Consider the following 11021-nt stretch of genomic DNA (forward strand, 5'->3'; position numbering starts at 1 on the left):
AAAAGGAAATAAATCATATTTACAGTCATCTTCCTACTGAAAAAGGATACTTGTTATTCTAGAATGATATTTCTTTTATTAAACTTTCAACACACCAAACATTACAGTATGCTTACTGGCTGCATCTTTGTGTCATAAGAATAAGATATTCCACATTCTTATAAAAATGTAAACACATTTTGCTTACTCATGGACAGTAGTAACCTTATTGACAGAAAACTTTACATAACCCAGTATTATCCTTTGACTTTGCCCATGGAGAAACCTGGAGTTAAATTTACCATTCAATTTTAGAATCTGTTAGGGTTAATATAGTTCTTTCTCCTACAAATTTTTTATTTTGCCGAAAACTAATTTTAATTGTCCTGTTTTACACGTTTGACAATTGTAAGTCACTTCAAATCCTTTTTGAAAGTTTTAATAGAAATCATAATCAAAAATGACTAACCCTGGGGCTTCCCTGGTGGCACAGTGGTTGAGAGTCCGCCTGCCGATGCAGGGGACACGGGTTCATGCCCCGGTCTGGGAGGATCGCACATGCCGCGGAGCGGCTGGGCCCGTGAGCCATGGCCGCTGAGCATGCGCATCCGGAGCCTGTGCTCCGCAACGGGAGAGGCCACAACAGTGAGAGGCCCGCGTACCGCAAAAAAAAAAAAAAAAATGACTAACCCTGACTAAAGCATAAGCAGATGATTAATGTGCTAACCACCCATCTCCAATAAACATCAATCCTAGAGGACAATGAAGTCCTATGGTCATGATTTCCAACACAGAATATTCAAACAGATTTCCGATTGCTGGACTCTAACAGAAGACTAACGCATAACACACACACACACACACACACACACACACACACACACACACACACACACACACACACACACACACACACTCTCTCTCTCTCTCTCTCTCTCTCTCTCTCTCTCTCCCCCCCACCTGTTGCAGAAGTAATGTGAAACTCAGTAGTTTCTTTCTCTCAATGCATCCAAACAGATGAACAAGACTTTGAAGACTACCCTGTTTTTCATTAAAACGTTCAAGAAAAAATATTTACAATGACATAAAGACTTCTGTATAAATAGCTACCTAAATACAGAACAAATTGAGAGGATGCAGGTCAAACACAGCTGAGCTCCACTCAGCTCAAATTAGACAAGTCTCTTGAGTCCAAAACTGTTTTCCTAACCTGGGGGTTTCTGCAGGATGTGACAAGATCTGCTGAGCACCATAGTAATCTTTTAAGACACTAATCAAAAACATGGTCCTATATTTTAAAAACCCCAGAAGTAGTTTTAGGACAGCAGAAGCACCTCAGCCACTAAAATAAGCAAGATTCTATTGTAAGTAAAATTACCCACACAGCAAATCTCTGAACAGTTCAGCAACCAATAAATAGAAAATGTTCTTTAAAATCTGCTATTTCCGATTACTCCATTGAATCCTTCAACTGTAGTTAACTCTCTGGAAAATAATTAGTTGTCATAAAGGTTTTGACTACATGATATGTTTCTTAGGAAGAACACTGGTCTGAGCCAAGCATGGTGAACCTGGACCAGGTGCACAGTAGGTACTTCTAGTTCTCTGGCAGTGAGCTCCTCCTGAGTAGTGTCTAACAACCGGGCAAGTGTCAGTTAGACTTTACAGCCTGGCATAATAACGATGCTAATACATTCAGCTCTCCTGCAACCAACCGAAGAAAGAGATGACTAGAGTTAAAGAGGTACTACAAATACACAGGTCTAAAGCTCCAATGAATTAAAACAGCCCTTGCTAACCTGTACTGAACACATGAGCAAATACTGTTATACTGAAGTGCATATAGTCAGACAAATATTATATGTAACCATCTTTAATATTTATATGTATGGTAGTAACTCCCCCAAAGATTAGACTTATGAGAGCATAATTAAAAAACACATTCCTCATTGCTTTTTAAAGTTAAATACAGGCTTTTCTATTGAAGTAAATGGAATATTAGAATAATGTATTTTTCCTAACATCTAAAATAGGCATCAGATTTCTAAACAGAAGAAAAAAAGGCTTCAGCCAAAGAGCCACATATTAGATATTTAGACTGGTCTAAGGATACTAAATTAATAAATTAACTTGAATAAACTAACAGTGCACATTCAGAACAGAAGTGTAGCTTTGGGCCAGCAACATGTGAACCAAAGGCAAATGTCTGCCAAGGTTAAGGCAGGTTTTTTATTTACAGTACAACGTGTTTTCTTTTTTCCCCAAGTTCATTTAGCATTTACCTTGATGTTATTTAAAGTGCATTGCCAAGCTAAAACACGAGCTTCCTAACTAAAAAGAAACTGCTGTCATAGAAAGTTTCTTTTGTTTTAGAGTCTTCCTTATACCTATTCATGAATTTTCTTTTTGCCTTCACACACTTAGTGTAAGAGATTACTGCAACAATTTATATGACTTTGGACACAAAGCATGAAGACTGTCAGGGTGATAGCCGTTGTGAGGAATTACTTTCTTCTTCTGCTGGAGTCAATTTAAGTGTTGGCAGTTTCCGAGGAGGAAGTTGAGGGCTTTGCCGAAGATTGTCATCCATCTGTGGAAAGTACAAAAGGTACATCTGACTTATGGCTATGGCACCACTTACATGGACTGTGGCCTCCCCATCCAAACTATAGTCTAGAAGAGTACCGAACCTTATGTTTCTAGGACTGCTAGAGAAAACTTTTTCTTGCAAATAATCTCTCAAGAATTCTAAACATCATACCTAAATACTGGCTCACTCAGTATATGTATGAAAGCAATATGGCTCATCCTTGATGACTTCACAAAATTACAGTAATTCCACATAATGAATAGTCTACTGAACTCAACCACAGCACAACTTGGTTTAAGAGATCTTCTAATATTAAGTGTAAAAGCAGTATTTCTGTTACATTACTCTCCACAGTTTACAAAGTATGTTCTCATTTGATCTTCCCAACACAACTGTAAAGGAAAAAAAAAAAAAGTCGGACACAATCATTCCCTATTTTACAGATTAGCAAAATGAAGCTCAGAAAGGTTACCATATTTGCATTAGGTTGCAAAGCTAGCATCAGAACTGAAATGTGAACACAGGTCTTTTTATTCTAACACTATTGTTCTTTCAACTATTATCTCATTGCCTCAATAAAAATGACCTGTACTCCACTCAAAAAGATCACCTCTTTAAGGCTATGACTATTTAGACCAAGAGAAGCTAAGAAAAGAGACAGAAAGAAGGATAAATTCTTTAGACCTAATCCAGAGGCACTGTCAACACTGGATCAGTTCTAAGTCTGCTCCAGAGAAACAAATCAAGAGCATATTTAGAAAATGCCCAAGAGTTTCAGACGTACCCTAAGGAGTACGTTAGCATCCCGGGAAACACTAGGACAGGGGCTACTTAGAACTGAGTCAGACCTCGGAAAACTACCTTTAACCAGGGTACCCCAAAACCAGAGTGCAAGGTCCTGGTGTTAAGCTGCTTCATAAAAGACTTGAAAGCAGCTGCCATCAATGACCCAAAACCAACAGAATATAGCATCTTATCATCTACTTGATAGGTAGGCTTTTTTCGAGTTTTGAATATAAGCAGCCCAAAACTCTCTTATCTTCTCAAGATGCTTTTATAAAGTACAGGGGAAATGTTTCAGCACAGGTACATAGGGTTCATAATAAAGGGAAAAGAATAAAAGATTAACTCTTAATTTTCCGAGGGAAAAAGTATTCCCAGTGAACTATCTGAATCAATTGTGATGTCTTTTTTTTCCTTGCAAGAACTAAGTTCCTCAAACATAACTGATTCTTTTTTTTAAGCTCTAGATTTCCTGTCTAAATGGTGAACGGTGGTAGCCAATAGAATTTGTTGTTCTAATGTCTTGTAGCAAACAGTGAACTGTACTGAAGAGCAGATGGGAAGTGGGGGGGAGAGAGGTGCTGATATAGGGTCAGGAAACTCTCATATATTGATAATGCCAAAATGGAACTGTACCAAGTGGTGACAGGGGCTCCTGGCTTCACTTTCTGCATATGTAGGTATTTCGTGGTTCCCTTCACATGTCTAATGAATTTGCCACAGATAGAAATGGAAGCTATACTGGATAGCCTTCATCTAGCAGAAAAGTATCTAAAACAGTCTGAGTAATCTTTCCATTATCCACACTTAACTCTCAGTGTATTTCCTCTCATGAGATTTGCTGGGTTAGGCTATGAATTAAGACAAACTTGGCTTTCATTCAGCTTACCCAAACTTTAATAAGAGGTACATGCAATACCATAAAAAGAAATAAAATGGTCATTCCAGAGAGTGGCTGTTATAAATCTGGCTATTACCACCAGTAGTAATGGATACATACTTTCATTCATGAGTTAGATGACTGACTAACTGCAAAGCCCATGCTGGAATCCGATTTCTAGGGTTCAAATTCCCTCTCTACCTCTTGCCAGCTGAAAGGCCTCGGGCAGGTGATGTTATAAGCTACTCTCGAAGCTTCAGTATCTCATCTGTAAAATGGGAATGACAAAGTACCTGCACACACAGAGCTGCTGTGAAGATTAAATGAGATAACTCATATAAAGCTCATATAACACAGTGCCTGTTACTCAATCTCCCAAATCCTCTAGCCAGTGTTACTAAGCCACAATGACCTATTAGTTTGTGAAAGAATAAAGCATTATGCATTTGCATAAGAAAAAAAAGCAAGTTTATCAAACGTTTGAGGAAAAAATGCATAACTCCCTTGTATTTTTCCAATTAGAATTACCCTTGAAATTTCCATTGTTGGCTCCCTCCCCTACCCAATTCCTCAATATCTCTCTCAACAAATGCATACTCCCTAAGTGGCAAACTAGCCACACTGGCAAAAATTGTAGACAACATTTAGAACAGAGGATAGGAAGGAGACAAAATAAAACCACTTATGTGGAAGAAAGAAAAACACACCATAGTTCTTGTAGCAAGAAAGGATAAGCACAGGTGCTTACAATCTCAAGAAACCTTAACCCTCAGAGACAGAAAGAAGCAGACAAGCAAGCAAGAAGTGTTTTTTTGTTTGTTTCTCTCTTTTTTTGAAGCCAGGCTTTTGGGTCTCCTAACTTGAAAAGTACTACTAATTGGGTGGTAAAAGTAAATCCAATACCATTATCAGATCTTTCCCCATAGCAATCAGGCCATTACTGGCTTCAAAACACTGTATTTTGTACAGCTTTAGTAAATGTATGTTTAAACAGCTTTCCGAAAAAATAAACTTAAACAAAAAGAAAAACTGAAAAGGTAAAGTTAATGCATAACCCAAAACAATATTAATTGCAGAAAGGAAAATACTAAACTACCATAAAATAACAATTGAAGTAAACTTGACCTTTTCAATCAAGTTGGATTCCTTATTTACAAGTTGTGTGAGTTTCTGCAGATTTGCATCTACCGTTTCTTGTCCAGCAGGAGAGATGCCTAAGAAGCCAGGACAGAAATGAGAAAGAGGAAATTCTGAAAGCCTTACAAGCTGTTTAGATTCAAAGAATATTGAGTCTATCCACCCTCCTAAGTGCCCCATTGCCCACCACACCCTCCAAAAAGAGCAAAGTGAAAAACCATTCTGGGTTCAAAGGCAAACTTAAGAGGGAAAGTAATGCTCCAAAACCAAACCCTAAGCCAAAGGACTAAATTTGTCCTTAAGGAGACCGTTAGCCAAGCATTATGCAGACAGCCAAGGTCATTAGAGCACAACAGTCCTCATTTCCTTCTCAAATTTGACTTGTACCTTCCCCCCCATTTCACATAGGTCTTTAGTTACAACTATTTGAACAGCTTTCTAAGGCCCAAACAGCTATCCACAAAGCATCCGAAATACTTGGAGGAACTTTAAAAAATACAGGTTCCTGGGATCCATCCCTAAGGGATTCTCATTCAGTGAATCTGGTATAGGACCCAAGATTTTGTATTTGTTCTGTAGTCAGGTTTGCTAACCACTGCTCCCAAGTAACAAGGTTGAAAGTTACTCAGTTTCATGACCCCCAAACTAACTAACCCCTCCCTTGTTATATACAAGTGTATTATATACAAAACACATAACCCACTAGAAAAAGTAAACTGTCCCTAAACCAACGATCCTTATGACTTCTATTTCTTAAAAGGACAATTCTGGCCAACTCTCCCCATACAAATTTTGTGTCCCAATCACTTAAGCACAAGGCCCAACACTCTCGAAGAATCAGAGCCTAAGTGACAGGTGCCCTCTGTTTACTATACCTCCAGTCTGATGCAATCAGAAGTAGTGGAATCATGGGAGTGTACCTCACCAAAATCAATCTGCTGCTCATTTCTGTTCACACAGGAAAATGCTAGAAGCAACATTTAAAGTAATTGCCCATTTGCATTAGGATAAATGCTATCTTTCGGCAGGGACACAATAAATACCTGTGGTTAACTTTTAGAAGAAAATGACCCACTTCAAAGGAGCAATATTTAAAGAACAAGAAGCAAGAACTGTATAAAATCCAGAACAGACAAACGGCAAACATATATTTCTCTATTTAAAGAAGAACTAACACATGGGAATAAAAATAAAGTTGGAAAATTGCAACTTTTTGAAGTGCTATAAACCAGCATTTAAAGACAATATACAAACTTCTTTAATAAGTAATGAATTTGGCTTATACATCCTTAGGAGAATACGCAAGTATTCTACGCAAACAAAGATTAGCTGAAGAGGAACCAGCTTACCTCCAAGACTAAGCCTAAAATAACTGTTTAGGATGTCATCACAAAAGCGACACAGGTTGGAGAGCTGTTTCAAATGTTCTTGTAACTGAACTTTAGGAAAGCATACTTTATAAAGAGGTGCGAGAAAACCAAACACATAGGCATCCAAAGTAGAAGGCCTAAAAATAAATTAAGGATTTTTTAAAAGCACATAGAAAATATTAATTTGGGATTATGTTAAAAAAAAAAAACTTTTTCTCAAATACATTTGTCAATTCTGAAGTATACAATATGGTCTTTTAAAAGGTTTATTACCCATTCCAGCTTATAAAAATGATGCAGCTAGGGTTTTACTCACTTGTAGCTTTTAAAAAATACTCTACCCATTTTATTTAGAAGAAAATTAAGTTGTAAATTAAAGATTCATTTTTACTCATAAGTGTTATATAGAGACTGTAGACATGGTGGGAATAGTCTTAGAAGTTTCAAATTCACATATGTAGCATATTAAGTCAATGTAAGATTACCACAACAGAAAAAGTTTCCTATAGTAAAAATCCATTAAATTTTTTTTTTTTAGTGAAAAACTCATTGGGGATGGGGTGGGAGGACCAGGCAAGGGAACCTGCTTTAAATAACTGCTCACCGAATACATGCAAACAAAACATCAAAATGGTTTTTAAGGGAATGCACTCACGTATCTCCAAAGAAAAACTGAGATGTTCCCAGTCTGTTTGACAGAAGATTTAGGCACTCCTTGGCATCTCTGTATATCTAATAAGGACGAAATTACATCTCAAAGGTAGGAAAGATACTTGAGAACTCCTTTTCAGACTGGCATCTATAGGTAAGTTCATCCCTGCTCTTTCTCTTGTCCCTCCTCTGGAGGTCCCTTGCTCTGAAGGTAATTCCAACCATACCTGAGCTTCTACATCCCGGAGGTGGTAGAGGGGAGGCTCTCCCCTGGTCAGGAGAATCCTATTCAGTGCTCCCTTAGACATTCTTCCAGGCAGGATCAAACTCAAGGGAAAAGGCATTCGTGAAGCAAACCATGGCTTTGTCACAGTAAAGTAATTGTCAGTCTCAACCCAGAATGTGTGAAGCTGCAAAAGGAGGGAAAAAACACTACAAGGATATTCTTTTACTAAAAGGAAGATCCTCAATCAATGTGAAAGTTTTTCATAAATATCTCTGAATGAAGTTGACTCCATACAAATTTTCCAATTAGGATGACTCAAGGATAAACCAAGGTTTTTAAATGTGTGAGTTTTGTTGATTGCTCTATCCCAAGCACCCAGAATAAGGCCTGGAACATCGTAGGTGCTCAATGAATATTTGTTGAATGAATGAATTACAGTTGGCCCAACTCTATACATGGACAAACTCCAATCTTTCACAGAGAATCTTTATTTCCAAAATGACATTATCTTTCACTTCGTTGTTTCATACACTAGTTGAATGTCTAACAGGATCAACCCAGTTCTGCAGTTACATGAAAGAATCAAGACTGATACATAAATGAAATTTCTTCTCTTAAGCCTTTTTCATTATTTTTCTTCTAAATCGACTAAGTACATTTTCAGTAAGTCACTAAAATACTGTAATATTCACCAATGCTCACCACTGCAGGAAGAAGCTTCTCTTCGAGGAGAGCAATGTAAGCTAGTGTATCTGCCCCTTGTTTTGCTGACAGTTCATAATCGGCATTATATTTCTATTAAAAAATATAAAACCAAAAACCTCATAAGTCAAGAACATCCCACAACAGTGAAGCTAAATAAATTAGGACTCCTATTCTTCTTCAAAAATGGCAAACACATTAAAAGGGGAAAAGAGAAATACAAATTCAGTGACAAATGCTGCTTAATGCAAATAAAGTTCTTAGCACAGCATCATGCACACGTTAAGGTCAATAAATGTTAGTTTTAGGTGTTTATTTATTATTAACTATTATTTCAATGATTGTTAATGACCTAGTTTAGTTTAGTGCATGGCATGTAGTACAAACTTAATAGAGGCTATTATTATTCTTGTTAACAATAAGGAAAAAGTTCTAATTAGTAGCATTTTCCCCTTGAAAAGAGAAAACCTTCCAACTGAGAAAAGTTCTAAATTTTGTTGATATAGGACTTCTTTTTTTAAACTGTTGGCAAAATCAATGATAACTTTTGCATTTATGTAAATTGTTACAGCTTAAACATTTTAGATATATAAATCTTGGCATGTTCAGATATTTTGGATACATTATTTCATGAAACATTTAACTGCAACTATTAGTTTAAGTGTTTTTAAAAAATAAATAGTTGCTAGTTGATGGGAACTCAGACCTCACACCAAGCACAAAATGTGTAGCAATTATGGAACTAAATTTACAATCATATCAATAAGTATAATAGTGAAAATGGTTAAATTGAATCTACTTACACCTAAACTTCAATAAAAACCAAGCAAAGTGCGTGAAAATATAAATTGACTATAACTCACTATATGGCTTTAGAATCACAGTACAACTCATGATTTAGAGCAGTGACTCTCAAATCTATTCTTATATCAAGCTCTATGTATGTCCAAAAAAGAATTCTAAAAAAAAATTTTTAATGCACTTTCTTTGGAAGCAACATGCAGGGATCAAGAATCTACTTCTCCAGAAAGAACCCACCTGTTTTCTTAAAAAGTTTAGTATTTTTGCCGGCTGAGAAACAATACTGTCTTCAGTTGTCAAAACTGGTACATCTCCTGTAATCAAAACACAGTTTACATATAAGGAAGCATTTCGATTTCCTCTGAAGAGACTCCAATACCCTAAAAACTACGCCAGTCACATTTGGAGAAGAAAAAAATGAGTAACTCATCTTAGGTTTTTGCAATTTCACACACACACAAAAAGTTTTGGAGAGCATTTTCATTTCTCATAATTTCCACTGATTTGGCTTCTCCTTTGAAGTATTACTCAGAATGATCAAAACATAAGCAACACACAGCTAAGGTCATGGTAAGAACTAAAACCCCAAGGTACTCCATGGCTACAAGCCCCCTAGCTTTAAATAAGAGGGGGAAGGGTGCTTACAGAGCGCAGAAATGGGTGTTTAAAAGTTTACACTGTACCTCTTGAACCTCTCCAGGTGTTATCTATGACATTGACTTTCAGGGGTGCACCAGAAAATTTGGCGTAAGCCTGAAAGAGAGTTTGCAATAAAACATTTTAGACTGAATACGTAATGCAAATCTGCAGAGCAGCTTTACTTCAAAGCCGGGTCCCCGGAAGGCAGAAACGCCTGACTCGAGGGCTGCGTCCCTCCCGCTACTTCTAGCCGGGGTTGCGCGCTACCAAGATTTCGAGGACTTTCTTCTCCCCAAACGTTTGAGGGATGCAGAGCGGGGAGCGCGCGCCTACTGTTTTGGGCTTTCATTCCACTGCACAGACGGCTTTGCAAGGCTGAGAAAACTCGGAGCCCAGCGGAGAAGCCATGACTTCTCCTCCAGGATTCGGCGGGGCTACAGGCTAGGCTGTAACTCGTTGGACGGGAGGGAGCCCCGGGCGGTGCAGCGAGCAGCGCCCCGGCCGGCCGGGCCCGAGCGCCGCGGGAACCAACCCCAGCCGCCGGGACCCGGACCAGCCAGCCTCGCGTCTCTGGCCCCGCCCCTTCTTTCTCGCGCTCTGGCCCGCGAGGCGGCCTCACCATCACCACCAGTGACTCGCTGTGCACCGACGGGAGCCCCCAGCCGCCTCCCCAGCACCTGAGCTCCAAGGGCGCCGCCATCTTGCCGGGGCCGACCTTTGCTATCCCGGAAGTACTTTTGCTGCCTACTTTCCGGCACGTGGAAACGCGGGGGCGGGGCGCGAGGGAAGGAAGGGTACTTTGGGGACTGGGAGAGGTGCAAGGCGGGAAGGGCCACTGAAGGGGTTAACAACATGCTTAGCATCAGTTTGGCCTGGGGTTTAAGAGTCCTGGGCAATGTCAGACAACCCGCCAGTAATTCCTCAAGTACTTATTGGATGTCATGTGTACCAAGCACTTTGACTATTATTACCCTGGACCTAAACTAACCCATTGGTAAACCAGGCATGACAGTTTATTCACAAGATTGTTGTGTTTAAAATTATGACATGGAGGTAAAGAACTTGGCATATAGTAGGCACTCTGTAATTGTTTGACCCCTTTTCCCCATATATTTGGCTTCTGCTTCTTGCCACTCTCAATCTCAATTAGTCACCTTCATATTTGCTCGTTACACTCTTCCTAAAAGTAACAAGTCTCCTGAAGTTTGTCAAGTGAATTCTGCCGTTCTTCAGTCTGGAATATTGTTCTTCCCTGGCACTGCT

At 38.8% G+C, this 11021-nt stretch overlaps 1 protein-coding gene across 1 annotated transcript; it reads right to left on the bottom strand.

Annotated features, from left to right (window-relative positions):
* Positions 1 to 2458: 2458 nt before the first annotated feature.
* Positions 2459 to 10458, bottom strand: MTX3 (metaxin 3). Its single transcript, XM_007471974.1, has 9 exons — positions 10378 to 10458; positions 9803 to 9872; positions 9357 to 9433; positions 8319 to 8411; positions 7618 to 7800; positions 7395 to 7471; positions 6719 to 6876; positions 5358 to 5446; positions 2459 to 2569 (listed from the first exon to the last, which is right to left on the bottom strand). The coding sequence occupies exons 1-9, from the start codon at positions 10456 to 10458 to the stop codon at positions 2459 to 2461; spliced, it is 939 nt and encodes a 312-aa protein (XP_007472036.1).
* Positions 10459 to 11021: the final 563 nt, after the last annotated feature.

The sequence above is a fragment of the Lipotes vexillifer genome, unplaced genomic scaffold, assembly GCF_000442215.2.
Source record: "Lipotes vexillifer unplaced genomic scaffold, Lipotes_vexillifer_v1.1 scaffold83, whole genome shotgun sequence".
In the NCBI taxonomy this organism is placed as follows: Eukaryota; Metazoa; Chordata; class Mammalia; order Artiodactyla; family Lipotidae; genus Lipotes; species Lipotes vexillifer.

Bases quoted from the DNA above. Each gene is read 5' to 3' on its own strand.
- MTX3 (XM_007471974.1), bottom strand. From the start codon at position 10,458: ATGGCGGCGCCCTTGGAGCTCAGGTGCTGGGGAGGCGGCTGGGGGCTC. The intron at 7,472-7,617 runs GTATGGTTGGAA...CGTCCTTATTAG, and splicing joins TCCGGGATGTAGAAGCTCAG to ATATACAGAGATGCCAAGGA. The intron at 5,447-6,718 runs GTAAGCTGGTTC...CTGGCTTCTTAG, and splicing joins TTTTAGGCTTAGTCTTGGAG to GCATCTCTCCTGCTGGACAA.